Source organism: Peromyscus eremicus, chromosome 2 (assembly GCF_949786415.1).
Source record: "Peromyscus eremicus chromosome 2, PerEre_H2_v1, whole genome shotgun sequence".
Lineage (NCBI taxonomy): Eukaryota > Metazoa > Chordata > Mammalia > Rodentia > Cricetidae > Peromyscus > Peromyscus eremicus.
This window is the reverse complement of record NC_081417.1, coordinates 98,405,623-98,420,806: the sequence shown is the minus strand read 5'-3', so window position 1 is coordinate 98,420,806 and position 15,184 is coordinate 98,405,623. Positions and strand designations below refer to the sequence as shown.

Below are 15,184 nucleotides of genomic sequence, written 5' to 3'. Positions count from 1 at the left end.
ATGGTCACATACCTGACTGTGTGGGGGATGTGCTAGGGGATCACATGGTAGTTCAACTTCTCAGTTTTGGGAGAGAGTGCCATATTTTCCATAATGGCTGAACTGCTTTGTATTCCTATCAACAGTGAAGGAGTCTCCCTCCTCTGTATCCTCACTAGTATTTTTTATTTTATTGTTTTGATAAGTCAATCTGAGTGTGGCGAATCTTGTTGTAATTTTGATTTGCATTTCTCTTAACAATTAGTGATGTTGAATATTTTCTCATGTACTTTCTTGTTTTCCTTGTATCCTCTGGATTTTTATCCTTTGTCAGATCAATGGTTTGCAATTTTTCTATTCTGTAGGTTGTTTCTTCGTTGTATGGACAACTTCTTTTTCTTCTTCACAGTGCTTGGGATTGAATCCAGGGCTTTGGATTTTTTGTGAAACTACATTCCTATAGCCTTTGATTTTCTTGAGACAGGGTCTTGCTACATAGGCCAGGCTGGTCACAAATTCATGATGCTTCTGCCTCTACTGCATTCTGGCATTTCAGGGACCACTAAGTTGGATTATTTCTTTTGAGTGTGATGGAAATCAGTTTGTTAACTGTTCACTTTTTACCCTGCACTGTTGGATCCACAGCCCAAAACACTTTTGCCCAGACTCATGTTCTGAAATATTCCTTTCGTTTTCTTCTGATAGTTTCATATCTTATATTTAAATTATTAACTCACTTTGAGTTGTTGGTTTTGTTTATGGCTTAGACATCATGGTAGTTCTTTCTTGCAGTGAATTTAATGAACACCATTTAATAAAGACTTTCCTAATGTGTGCTTTTTCTGCCTTGTCACAGATGAGTGGACTGATTTCTCAATTCTCTGGTGGACCTATATACCTGTTTTCATGCTAGTGACATGCTGTTTTAGTTAATGTGGTTTTATAATATGTTTTGAAGTCAGTTGTTATAAAGCTTCAAGTTTTTTCCTTTTTTGCCCAGGGTTTCTTTGCCTATTCAGGGTCCTTTGTAATTCCACACAAGTTTTAGGAGTATTTTTTCTTCTTATATCTCTGTGTATATTATCATTGGATTTTGGTAAAACTGCATTGAATCTCTAGATCTCTTTGGTGAGTATTGAGGTTGATTAGTCATGAAGTTAGACATGGGACCACCAAGAAAACTGACAGTTAAAAACATCCCTTTGTGGCTAAACATCTTGAAGATGTAGTTAGGTTACTTCTGCTTTAGAGGAAGCAAGATGTTGGGGGATTTTGAGAGCCTTGATGTGTGTGTACCACAGGAAGACTGGGTTTTCAAAAGACTCACATTTTTAATAACTTCATTAGTAACCTCTGTAGTTTTTCATGGGGCTACAGACTCCGTGGGTTAACTTACCTGAGTCTTTCAATGTGTTTTGCTTTCTCGTGCTGCAGTAAATCTGGCTCTTGTGTCTGCTGCTGAGCTCTTTCCTGTGCACCGAGAAACCCCTGGGCCCCTGCCTGAGGATAGTGTGGCTATTTCAGCAGTATTAAACCATGTAATCATTAGGATCAGCTGCTCTTCCAATTTTAATTGTCAATCTCACTCCATTCTTTGATTAACTTTATTTCAAGTTTGGGTTGTGTAATTGTTTGTTTTGATTTTTAGTTGGGTGTCTATTATGAATGTGATTGCTTTCCGAATTCCATTTTTAGGAATTTATTGGGGTGATGGCTAAGTAATTTTGCCAAATCCAATATTATGAAGCTTTTCTTCTAAGTTTCCTTCTAGGAATTCCAGTTTTAGGTCTTACATTTTTGCCTTTAATCCTTTTGTATTCGATGTAAGATAAGGGTTTACTTTTCCCCTTTTGTATGTGGATATCGGGTTTCCTAAATACCATCTGCTAAAATAGTCTGTCCTTTTCCTACTGAGTAGTCCTGGCTCTTGTCACAGATCATGTGAGTATACACATGTGGATTCATTTCGGAGCCTATTTTAGTTCTTACAGGGTTTTGTTGTTTGAGTGGATGCAATCTTTAAGAGTTGTTTTATTTTATTGTGTGTATGTGCATGTGATAGTTATGCATGTGTGAGATATGCTCACATTTGTGTGGGCACATTTACATATATGTGCACATGTGTGTGGAGGCCTCTTTATGCATTGGACCTAGAGCTTGCCAATGTGTCTAGTCTAGTCGGCTGGCTTGTTTCAGGGGTTTCCTGTTTCTACTTCCTGTGTTCTGAGATTACAGGTAAGCCACTATGCCCACAAAGCTTTGACATGGTGTGGTGCTGGAGGTTCAAACTCCACTCTTCATGCTCTATAGCAAGCGCTTTTACCCACTAAGCCATCTCCCCAGCCTGGTTTTTAAATATTTTCTCTCAAATAATATGCCATTAGTGAATAGGGATCATCTCACTTTTTCATTTCCAATTTAGGTTGCTTGTAATTCCTTTTATTGCTTAATTATTCTGGTTTGGACTTTCTATATTGGATAAAAGCGGTAAGAATAGGTGCCAACTTTTTTTTCCTGAAGTAATATATTTCATTCTTCTATTTTTGAGTGTGATAATCACTGGGTTATTTACAAAAATGGCTTTAAAAAATTGAGGTACTTAAAAAAAATCTTAGTATTTTGAGTGATTTTTATCATGAAGAGGCATCAACTATTATCAAATGCTCTTCTGCATTGAGATGATCCTGTCATTTTGTCCTTCATTGTGTTTGCATTGATTCATTTTTTTATGTTGAACCTTCTTGTCATCAGTTGCCTTTCTATTGCTATGATAAAATACCAAGACCAAAAGACTTAATGAAGAAAGAGTTTATTTTGGTTTATGCTTCCAGAAGGTGAGTCTGTAGTTGTGGGTAGTGATAGAAGCAGGCAGATGGAGCAGGGAGCTGAGGGCTCACACATTCCACCACAAACACGAAGCCCTAACACCTGGGGACCAAGTGGTAAGTACCTGAGGTTGTAGGGACATTTCTTTAGACCACAGCACCATACTGTGACTCATTCTCATTCTGTGGAGGTAGAGAATCTCTTTGAAGTATAGAGACAGAACCCAGAGCCTTATGAATGCTCTACCATTGAGCTAATATTTCTAGACATTCTTAGTGTATGAGATAGGATCTTGCTCAGTTACCCAGGCTGGCCATTCAAACTTGTGATTCTCCTGCTTCAACATCCCAAGTGCTGGATTAAAGACTTGGACCTTGATAAGGTCCTGATATTTAGCTAAAGCTAACCTTGAACTACTTACCTGGTTCTACCTATCAAGTACAGGTGGGTGTCACCTGACTGTAATCTTTTGCATAGACTTGAATTCACCATGTTAATTTTCTGTTGTTGTTGAGACAGGCTCTTTCTACATTGCCTACATTGCCTTGGCTGTCCTAGAATTCACTGTGTAGATCAGGATGGTCTTGAATTTATAGAGATTGGCCTGTCTCTGCCTTCCAGTGCTGGGATTAAGGGCATATCCACCATGCCTACTTCACTCTGCTGATTTTTTGTTGAGGTTTTTGTCACTGTTCATTGGGGATATTGATCTATAGTTTGCTTTTCTTGTGATGTTTTTGTGCCAGAATAATTCTGATCACACAAAATAAGCTTGAAAGTTTTTGAACATTTAATCCTCTTTAATTTTTTTTTAAAAGATCTTCATTTGAAAAAAATAAATGTTTGGTAGAAACTATCTGGTCTCCCTTCTCCCCCACACCACTTTTTTTTTTTTTAACTTCTCCAGTCGATGGTTTTACTTTTTCTGGGGTCATAGGCCAGGTACGGTCCCAGCTGTATTTGACCTCCTTCTTGGGGCGCAGGTTGTTGGTATGGCCGCACTTCTTTCAGCAGTTGACCACACGGGGGTGCAGGCGAGCATAGCACTTGTGGCGGATCATCTTGTCACAGTTGTATTTCTGGGCGAGCTGATGAAGGGACGGCTCGATGATGCTCCCACACAGGCACAGCACCAGGTGCAAGGTGGACTCTTTCTGGATGTTGCAGTCCGACAGGGTGTGGCCATCCTCCAGCTGCTTGCCGGCAAATATCAGCTTCTGCTGGTCTGGTGGGATGCCTTCCTTGTCTTGGATCTTGGCCTTGACATTCTTGATGTTGTCACTGGGCTTGACCTCAAGAGTGATGGTCTTGCCCGTCAGGGTCTTCTCAAAGATCTGCATGTTGGCGTCTGCCGCTCGGCCTCCTCTTTCCACACCACTTCTTATTAGTGTGGTTGTGTGTGTGTGTGTGTGTGTGTGTGTGTGTGTGTGTGTGTGTGTATGTGTGTTATGGGTTAAGTGTGCACATGCTATAGTGCATGTGTGGAGGTCTGTGGACAACTTTTGGGAGCTGGTACCTTGAGATCTGGGGGTCTACCTCAGATCGTCAGAGTTGCACAGTAGGAAATTTATTCAGACTTGTCTCACTGGCCCCATCATAGGCTTTTCTTTGTATAGAGGTTTTTGATTATTTATTTAATGATTTACTAAAGATTGACTTATTCAGAATTTCTAGGTCTTCATGCTTCAGTGTTGATGGTTATACATTTCTAGGAATCTATCCATTTCTTTTACACTGTCTAACTTAATGATATATACATAACTTCAGAATTCCTGATCAATTCTTTTTATAAATTAACATCTCATTGATGATGTTCTCATTTATAAAGTGTTTTCCTGATTCATTTGTTTTTCTGTCTCTATTCTCTCTTAGTTCATTGAGCAGCTTTATGATAGTTATTTTAAATTCTGTAGCAGGTAGCTCAGAGATCTGCATTTATTTTAGGCTTAATTGATTTTGTTCTTTTGACTGGGTCATGCTTCTCTGTTTCTTTGTATGTTTTATACTGTGGGTGGAAGGACTGAAATGTGAACATTTAAAAAAAACCAGCCACCTCTTTAGGGCTTTGTATCCTGATTTCATGCACAAGTCCTTCACCAGTCAGCCCCGTTGAAGATTCTAGAACAGTGGTTCTCAACATGGGAGTCATGACCCCCTTAGGTGATCAGATGACCCTTTCACAGGGGTCACCTAAGACCACTGGAAAACACAGATATTTACATTACGATTCATAACAGTAGCAAAATTACAGTTATGAAGCAGCAAGGAAATAGTTTTACAGTCGGGGGTCACCACAGCATGAGGAGCTGTATTAAAGAGTCAAGAGTCACAGCATTAGGAAGGTTGAGAACCAGTGCTCTAGGATCTTCCAGATCTTTACTGCTCTCTTGCTTCCTTGATGTCTGCTTAGAAAACTGTAACAGTGCCAGTGATTTCCAAGTCAGCTAATGGTCTTGCCTGTGCTTGAAATCAGATGAAGGGGAAACCTGACCCTAGGAAAGGGCCCAGCTAATCTGCATGCTGTCTCCAAAGAGAGAGCCTCCTCTGCGGGAGAATGTTGGCACAGTAGACTGTAGCATGGGTCATAAAGACTCCCATCTTAGGAGTGTTTCAATGGAGACAGAGATAGAGAAGCCAGCTGGGCAAGATTTAGGAGGACTCCTTCAGAAGGGCCGCTGGACTAGTTTGAGTTACAGGTACCTGGATCTGAGTTTTGTGAATTTGGTGAAGGATTCTGATTCATTAATCATTTTATGTCGAATTAAAAAAAATGGAAAGATTACCATGTTTAGAATACCCTTCTGTGTTGACAAACAGATAATAAAAGAGGTCAAGAAAAAGTGTCCAGTTCCCCTCGGAGAAGTGTCTGTTTACGTGGACAACTTGACGGGGTTTAGCTAGAATTCAGGGTTTTTCTTGTCAGGCTTGCTTCTGTTGCTCTGATTTTGTAATACATCAATACTTTATGACATACTTTCATAGGTTATGAAGGCTCTCTCATGCATCCAGTGATTGGCTGGCAGTGCTCAAAGCAGTGGTCATGGGACATGAACTTGAATAGATATGGATCGCTTTGCTCATTATTTTCCTTCTTAGATCACATCCAGCGTTCTATGTGGATCACGAGCTGCTGATAAAGATGAACTAGCATGCATTAAAGAAATCATTTCCTACCAACAGACACCATGCGTGCTGTCTGCCTTTACCCCCACTTTCCCTGAGTGCAGTCTAGCTCAAGGAGCTCGTTAGTTAAAACATGCTCTTGGGTCTCTTGTGAGCCTCCCTTAATTATTGTATTTGTTTTCTAACCATCGCTTGTGAGAATGCAATATTATAAAAGCAACGCTTACATTCTAAGAGCCTGGAACTTTTGCTGGACCTCACAGCTGAGTTAATTATACACCTTGAGGTCACTTAGGACGTGACTGCTCTCTTGTTGGTTTAACCTGCTTTTAAAGGGAACAGTGCAATAGACAGATTCACACTGCTACAACAGACAGACAGACAGACAGACAGACAGACAGAAGATGGAAGACATGGGGAGCATGAAGTTGAGAATTCAAATCTGAATCTGCTCTTGATTAAATGACTTGGAGGGAAGTGCATTAGTTTCTTTCCTTCATGTGACCCCAGTGCAGTATTAGTAACTCAGAGTTCATCACTAATGCATAGAATCTGAGCATTTTGGTTCCCCAGGTGAAGAACTCATGAGGAACATGTGGGACCATGTGAAGAACATGTGAGGAACATGTAAGACCATGTGAGACCATGTGAGGAACATGTGAAATCACATGAGGAGCCTTTAATGCCTTAGTGAAGCTTCTGGAGTACACTATGTGAGAGAAGGAAGGCCTGAACTCACAGGAACTCCTAGGGAAGACCCCTTGTTGGGGATGTGGATTCTGGGCATCTCAGTAGCCCAAAGTGACAGGAGCCTGGAAATCACCCAAAAGCTCCCACCTCACCTGCCTATGGTGGCAGAGAGGTCCCCAGGAAAAGGGCAACTTGGGCACCTCAGATAGGTCGAACCTGCAAGTCCATCCCAGGAGCTGGGGTTCTGTGCCTTGAAAGCTCCCCTTGAATGCTCACTTCCATTGCCTTCTTTCTCCCTATCAAGTCCAGTGATTCTCCTTGAACTTCCAGCACAAGGAAAGAGCGTGATTTTCCCTAAAGTAGTCCATGCAGTGCCTTCTCTATCTGCGTTCACTGTCTCCTGTGTGTCATGTGCACACACGGCAGTTAAGAATGTTACTTAGCCGGGCAGTGGTGGTGCACACCTTTAATCCCAGCACTCGGGAGGCAGAGCCAGGTGAATCTCTGTGAGTTCGAGACCAGCCTGGTCTATAGAGCGAGATCCAGGACAGGCACCAAAGCTACACAGAGAAACCCTCTTTCAAAAAACAAAACAAACAAAACAAAACATAATGTTACTTAAAGAGGGTGGAACCAAGACATTATTAAAACAATCTTGAAAATGTTCACTTTTGTGCACACCATGCATGTATAATTCCTGTAGGGCCTCCTGGTCCCAGGTCCTGTGATGTAGAATATTATTTTAAGGTGTGTTACTTTTGTTTATGTTGCATTTGTTTAACTCTGAAGCTGTGTTACTGTGCCTGTCTAAAATACCTGATGGTCTAATAAAGAACTGAACTGCCAACAGCAAGGCAGGAGAAAGGATAGGTGGGGCTGGCAGGCAGAGAAATAAATAAAAGGAGAAATCTGGGAGAAAAAGAAGTAGCCAGAGAAGGAAGAGGACATCAGGGTCTAGCCACCTAGCTACATGGCAAGCCACAGAGTAAGAGTAAGATTTACCAAAGTAAGAGAATGGGAAAAGCCCCAAGGCATAAGGGTGATGGGATAATTTAAGATAGAAACAAGCCAAGCTAAGGCCAGGCATTTGTAATTAAGAATAAGCCTCCATGTGTGATTTATTTGGGAACTGGGTGGTGGCTGGCTCCCCAAAAGAGCAAAAATAACCAACTACAGTCCTGTCTTCATCAGACAATTCAGCAGTCCTGTGACCTGCCACTAGCAGCAATTGGGCCTCCACCAGCTCCTCCCCAGGCTGTCTGGCTGGGCCAGCCATAGCTGAAAAGTCTGCTTTCACCTTTAGATGCAAAAGATGGACACATTGCTTGCTGATGATTCAAATTAGAGGCTTTTAAAGAGAAGATAAATTATGTGAGTCTCTTAAGAAAACTGAAGCTCAATTTTCTGTCAGCCCTCAGTCAGTTAATAAAAACTAAATGGAAGTCTCCTAACAGGCTCTCAGATCCTGCCACAAGGGCTTAAAGCTAGTAAGTAAATAAGTAAATGTCCCTGATCTTACACAGTCCAGGTGTTTGGTTTTTGTTTGTTTTTCCTCTACTAAAAGATAAAAACCTGCGAAGACCTTTATGGGCTTTGTCAGTCATCCATAACAAACTATAAAAAAAAATAATAAAGGAGTTGTAACCACTTTATTTTTCTCATTGACTTATGAAAATACAAATTCTGACTAGGCCTCTAAAAGTTTCAACTGTAAAAACCAGGCCTTGCCTTTTTCTAAAGCTAACATCTTCCTACTTAGTAGGCAAACTCACAAACACTATTTAGCTGTTAATGTCTTAAAAATTGGTTTTTGCTGTTACTTTATGCTCTAATGATTAAAAAAAACTTGCTACTTTCAGTGATTTTTCTCAATAATCAAACACCTAGTTGTCATGGTATTAAGTCAGAGAGGTATCATCCAGCAACTGATGGGAACAGATGCAGAGACCCACAGTCAAACATTAGGCAGAGCCAGGGGAACCCTGAAGAAGAGAGGAAGGAAGGATTGTATGAGCCAGAGAGGTGGAGGACAACACAAGAATATGACCCACAGAATCAACTAAGCAGGGCTCATAGGGGTTCACAGGGATTGAAATGCCAAACACAGACCCTGTATAGGTCTGAGCTAGGTCCTCTGCATAGACGTTATGGTTGTGTAGTTTGGTGTTCCCAACAGTGGGAGTGGTGGGTATCTCTGACTCTCTTGCCTGCTCTTGAGACCCTTTTCCTCCTACTGAGTTGTCTTGTTCAACTTTCATATGAGGGTTTATGCTGAGCCTTAGTGTAACTAAGTGCTGTGTTCAGTTGATATCCCTGTGAGGCCTGCTCTTTTCTGAAGGGAAATGGAGGAGGAGTGGCCTTGGGGGAAAGGAGAGGTAGAGGGAGGGACTAGGAGGAGTGGAGGGAGGAGAAACTGTGGTCAGGATGTCATGTATGAGAGAAGAATAAAAAAAAGAAAGACAGACTAGACCTCACAATGGTACATATGATATTAAAACTTCAAAGTTGAGCACATTGATATTAAGCTTCTATGTAATCAGTGGTTTTCTTACAAGTTCCTAGTCTACTCTTGATAACTTTTCTTATCACTAGTTACTAAAGCTTTACAAAAATAATGAAAATTGTCATAGTCACAGGCTCAATTAATTTAAATTTCCTTTGGGTGGTTTTAAGTTTGTTCATGCTTTTGCTGATAACTTTTCAGGCTTTACTTTTCCTATGGCTCAAGCACATGAGTCTGCTGGAGCTGTTTGTAGCCACCTAATGGCTGCTTTCTCGACAATGAGGATTTTAATACAGACTAAAACAGACAATGGTCCTGCTGATGTAGCTAAAACTTTATCTCTTTATGTCAACTTTAAAAAAATTGTATATCTCATGACATTCCCTATTACCTCCCAAGAACAAGCCATAATCGAATGAAATCATTTATTATAAGAAAAAAATCAAATATATAAACAAAAAAGGGGGAATATGGGATTAACTATTCAGGAACAATTTATACTTTAAATCTTAAAAATTATTTCCCTCAGTTTTACCCTGACACCTATAGAAAAACATCCCAAGAAGCAAGGCATTTTATCCAAACTCAGAGTTTTGTATAGATTCTGTCAAGGACCTGATGCCTGGGTCCTCTCTTCATAACTTGGAGCCTAGGGTCTGCATCTGTGCCTTCTCCTACAGGCTTTCTCTATATCCCAACAGGATTTGTAAAGCCATACTGTCAACTGGCACCAGAAGATGACCACACGGTAATAAAAGAGGGTGCTTTCCTAAATCTTAACCACATCTAAACAGCATGTCACTTCTGACTCTTACCCCATTTCCCGAACTTCTCATTACACTATGATTTTTATCTTCTGACCTTAATTCTCAGACAACTAGCCCTTGCCTGGATTCCTGATAACCAGACTCATCTGCAGCATGGCAGATCTGCTTTAGAACGACTTAATTATGCCCTGGAACATATACCTAAAAAGATTCATTGGGATGCTTATATACTACTATATGTATTATATACTACTATAGCTACCATGGTTATCACAGCCACTGACTGCATCAATGGTCTTGACTATCCAAATTACAACAGCTGTGATTTCCTATCTTCAAAATGCACACCTTGTTGTGATATTTAATAACTAATGGGCCCAACACTTCTGGTTGGTTTTCAGGATTAAATCTTTTTTTCTGATTTCTTTTTATTAAGAAATTTTTTTTTCATTTTACACACCAATCAAAGATTCCCCTCTTCCCTCCTCCCACCCCCTTAGCCTTCCCCCCTCAACCCACTCCCCACTCTCCCCCCCCCCAAGACCTCCCATGAGGAGGCACATCCAGTAGAGGCAAGTCCAAGCCCTTTCCCCTGCATCAAGGCTGCACGAGGTGTCCCATCATAGGTAGTAGACTCCAAAAAGCCCCCTCATGCACCAGGGATGGATTCTGATCCTACCACCAGGGGACCCCCCAAGATACACAATTGTCTCGCCATGCAGAAGGCCCAGATTAAATCTTAAAACGTGACCTTTTACAGGATTGGCCATTCTGTTCATCTGCTTCCTCCTTTCAGCCCTATTGTGCCTTTGCCAGCATTTCAAAGGGACCTGGAATGAGGTGATACTGATTCAGGCTGTTCCTACAGTGCACCATGCATTGACCAGCCCTTGAGTACATCCATGCATGTTTCTTCTTTAATGAAACAAAAAGGAGGAACTGTGGTTGATGGGTGATGTTACTCTGTATGCTGTGAATGTGTTGCTCTGATTGGTTGATAAATAAAATGCTGATTGGCCAGTAGCCAGGCAGGAAGTATAGGCAGGATAAGCAGAGGAGGAGAATTCTGGGAGAGGAAGGCTGAGTTAGGAAATGACAGCCTACCATCCAGGGAGCAGCATATACTGGCACACAGGTAAAGCCACGGAACACGTGGTGACATATAGATTAACAGAAATGGGCTGAGTTTAAGTGTAAGAGCTAGTCAGCAGTAAGCCTGAGCTAATGGCTGAACAGTTTTAATTAGTATAAGCCTTTGCGTGTTTAATTGGGTCTGAGCAGCTATGGACCGGGCGGGACACAGGAAAACTTCAGTTATACCATCCCTTCTCCGTGGGATACTTTCTGGGTCATTCAGTAAATACAGAGTGAAGCCCTTTGTTAGGGACAGACACAAACACAGGAAGAGATTCACAAGACAGCCATCAAGTAGATACATATTCAGACTCTTCACAGATAAGAGAGAACGGAAGAGACAGGGAGCATGAAGTAAAGAGTTCAAATCTGAACTCCCTTTTGGTTAAATGATTTCAAGGGGAAGTGCTTTTATTTCATTTCTTTCTTTTATGGGACACCAATGTGTTATTGGTGACTCAGAGTTAATCAGGGATTCACTTAATCCATACAGTACCTAGATATAATTGTGTCTCACTGAAGCAAACTTTACTGCCACAAGAATTTTAAGTTAGTTTTTATATCAGGTTGACCTTTTTATGTTGAATTCTCAATGTCTCTATCCATTAGTTTTCTGTTAGAAAATTCATTTTGAAATAACCCACATGAGAAAGTTACAGATTAGCATGCTTTTAAAGCCAAGTAAGAGCATAGCAAGTCTACTAGTCAGTTGACTGAGTGGGCTCATGTCTAGGAGAGGACTCCAGTCCTGAGACAAAGGAAGGTAGGGGTTTTAAAGTCAAAAGGCTGCAATCACATTGCACCTTGGGTAGGATAGGGAGTCTTTACAATGTTGCCTCTGATCTTATAAAACATTACACCAGGCCATTCCTCTAGAGGAACCAAATTATTTTTACGAATCAGGAGCCTTTCTTGGAAGGGAAGTGGGACCCTTTTGGTCTTGTAAAATATCAAGGAGACTGAGAAGCCATTGTTTACAGGCAAATGTGGCTCCCAAAGGAAGGAGGTGTAGGGTCAGGACAATCTGACCTTTCTTAAGTTATTACAATTTAAACATAGATATTCACGGTCATTGCTTCCCTATTCATAATAGCCAGGAAGTTGAAAAAAAACCTAAATATGTTTCATATGCACAGTGGAGTTCTATTCATCTGTGAAGAAGAACAGGGTAGCTTTGACAACTGAAGTTGACTTGATCACAGTTCTGCACACCTGAAGCCCAAGGTCGAGCTGCTTTCCTGTCCAGGTTAGCCTTTTCTCCCAGCATTCTGGGAGTGGACTTCCCGGGTCCTCATAAGATCTTTTCTTGGTAGTTGGCAATAGAACTAGAGAACAGAGGGCAAGACTGTGAGACATAAGGACAAAGACACCTAGCGCCCCGTCTCCTCACCATCAGTCCTGTCAGACCCTCTTCTCTGGTCTCCCTCGCCTTAGCTAACTCTTTAAGCATGGTCTGCACATATAGTCACGTGGGATCAGTTCTTCAACATCTAGCTCAAGGAGCACAATTTAGTTTCTGAAATCAAATTGTGTTGATACAAACACTCCATATAATGTTTCTTCTACTCATTCCCAGATGAACACATCATAACAATAATTTGTAAAACAAATATAGAATAACTACTTAAATTAGAACTTCTAATAGGGATTACACTTATTATAAATAAAATATGTGCATTGTGTGGCATGTTAAGAAAAGTGTTAATCCCACTAGTTGAGAGCAAGACCACAACCACCATTTAAAGCCAAATTTGAAGCAAGCTTTAATTAAATACTTGCCAGGTGGATGGGCTTTGGCCAGGTCCATCTTTGGGTTTCCAGAAAATGGCCACAAGTCACACCTTGCAGAGGCTTAAAAAGGCAACCCCACAAGTCCAGTCTATTTCCCATCAGGTCCAATCAGGGGCAAGCGTACATCCTGACATATTTCCTGCTCACATACCTCCTACCCACCTGTGATCAAGCACATCTGGGGCAGATGGGTCAAACAAACATTGGAAAAGCAGGAACTTATTCTTAACTGCACACAGAATTCTTAACCTGCAAGGTATATTTTTCCAGTTTCGATCTCACAAAAACCATGAAATCTGAACATAAATGGATGAGACTAGAGAAGATTATACCAAGTGAGACAATCCAGACCCAGAAAGACAAGCACTTCATGTTTCTCTCTTGTCTGTGGTTCCTAACTCCAAATCTTCAGATGTGAGAATATAACCTGAGTCACCATAGAAACCGTGACAGTAAAAAGAGACTAAAGAGGGAGGCAGGGGGAGAAGGAATTCTGGAGAGGGAAATAGCAAGACACAGGTACTGTGAAGTGGGAACAGGAGGGGCTTTAACTATCGAGGGGAAAGGAGAAATACAGAGGGAGATGGACAAAGGAGGGGTAAATAAGGATGTCTGAAAATGCCATAGAGAGCCATATTGTTTTATGTGTACATAGACATACATCACATAAGTCTATGTGCACACATTGTGTGTGTGTGTGTGTGTGTGTGTGTGTGTGTGTGTGTGTGTGTGTGTATAGTTTAAATTTAGTTTAAATGAAGTTCTGTTATGTGGGGCTGACAGTGCTCTCCCCAAGAGTCATAGACTGTCTAACAAAAACTTCAATTCTAGGCATGAGAAACTTCTTTTTGAGTTGTTGGTCAGGGACCTCCAAGAGAATCCTAAAACAATATAGGTTATTACAGCTGCTCTTGGCTGCTGCCAAGATTTTGAAGTAAGTCCCTAGTGCTGAAGACACCACACACTCTGGACACAAGTCTTGGAGGAAGTGAGCTAGAACTGACCCAGAGTTCTCCCCACTGCAGACTAGCTCTCATGTGTTGGAAGGATTCTGCAAGCTGTCAGGGGAAGAAACAATCAATAGTTCTACCCAGCTGTGCCACATACGAAGCAAAAGAATGGTACATGTGGCAAGATATCCCCAAAGTACAATCGTGGCGCCTCTATCTTGTGCTGTGGGATGTCCTGTATGTTATGAATAAATAAAATGCTGATTGGCCAGTAGCCAGGCAGGAAGTATGGGATAGGCAGGACAAACAGAGAGGAGAGGCTGGGAGGTGGAAGTCTGGAGGAGACACCAGCCCGCCGTCCAGGGAGCAGCAGGTAAAGCCACGGAACATGTGGCGACATATAGATGAACAGAAATGGGCTGAGTAGAAGGGTAAGAGCTAGTCAATGGTAGGCCTGAGCTAATGGCCAAACAGTTTAAATAATAAAAGCGTCTGTATGTTTATTTTATAAGTGGGCTACGGGACTGCTGCGGCTTGGCGGGACCCGGAGAAAAAACTCTAGCTACAATCTTGGGGTTACCACCAGTTGTTTAAGTGGACTTCAGACTTGCTTAAGAGAAGGGAGTTTACACCTGGTACTGCACACCTAGCCAACTGCTGTGGCAGATGAGGCCATGGGACCCAGAGAAGGGTCTACCACTGTCACTTCCCTAAATCAGTATAATTTCTAACTGCATTCTAAATACTTATACCAACAGGTAAGTGTGGCTCTCCCCCCTCATCAAAAATGCTCTCCCACCCCCAGAAGACAGAGACCATCACAGAAAGACAAAACCGGTCACAATGCAGAGAACAACTTACCGTGGGGCGCCCAGCTCCAAATGATATAATACAATAATCCTTACACTTCAGGCTCAGGGAACACAGTGGGAGAGGGAGCAGAAAGACTGTAAATCAGAGGAACCAGACATCTGCGGCAAGATGTGTCTTTTCTGTCTGACAGAGAAGCTGTACCTATGAAATCTCAACAATAAGGTTGCCTAAGCAAGACCTGAACCATGAAACCACCAGTTGAGATGACGTGCATGGGAGAAATCTTACCCCTAGATGAAGAGCCGTAGGCAGTTAATGACTGCAGAAAAGGGGAAAATCGGTCTTCTGCAAGGATGAGCTCCCTTAATTGGTTATTCAGTACCTGATGGTCAATCCTAAAAATGTATACATACAAGCAACACTAAATGGATTCAGCAGGATGTATTTATTTATATGTATAACATTTATATATATAAATAATAACATATTTTATTATTATGGGGAGTGCACACAGGCAATGGCACATGTGGAAGCAGGAGGACAACTTCATGAAATTTATTCTCTCCTATCTTTACACGAGTTCCAGGGATTGAAGTCAGGTTACCTAG

The 15,184-nt window shown here is 41.5% G+C and overlaps 1 protein-coding gene and 1 long non-coding RNA gene across 3 annotated transcripts; one reads left to right on the top strand and one right to left on the bottom strand.

Moving 5' to 3' along the window:
* Nucleotides 1-3,812: 3,812 nt before the first annotated feature.
* LOC131904983 (ubiquitin-like) lies at nt 3,813-4,151 on the bottom strand. Of its 2 annotated transcripts, XM_059255953.1 has the most exons (2): nt 4,043-4,145; nt 3,813-3,955 (listed from the first exon to the last, which is right to left on the bottom strand). In XM_059255953.1, the coding sequence occupies exons 1-2, from the start codon at nt 4,143-4,145 to the stop codon at nt 3,813-3,815; spliced, it is 246 nt and encodes an 81-aa protein (XP_059111936.1). The 2 variants fall into 2 exon arrangements, with proteins under 2 accessions (XP_059111936.1, XP_059111935.1); XM_059255952.1 differs by having other exon boundaries at nt 3,813-4,151.
* Nucleotides 4,152-5,403: 1,252 nt separating this feature from the next.
* Nucleotides 5,404-5,984, top strand: LOC131904982 (uncharacterized). Its single transcript, XR_009377824.1, has 2 exons — nt 5,404-5,501; nt 5,788-5,984. It is a non-coding gene; the product is annotated as an uncharacterized LOC131904982 (long non-coding RNA).
* Nucleotides 5,985-15,184: the final 9,200 nt, after the last annotated feature.

Excerpts from the sequence above, each read along its gene's own strand:
- LOC131904983 (XM_059255952.1), bottom strand. The coding sequence starts at position 4,145 with ATGCAGATCTTTGAGAAGACCCTGACGGGCAAGACCATCACTCTTGAG.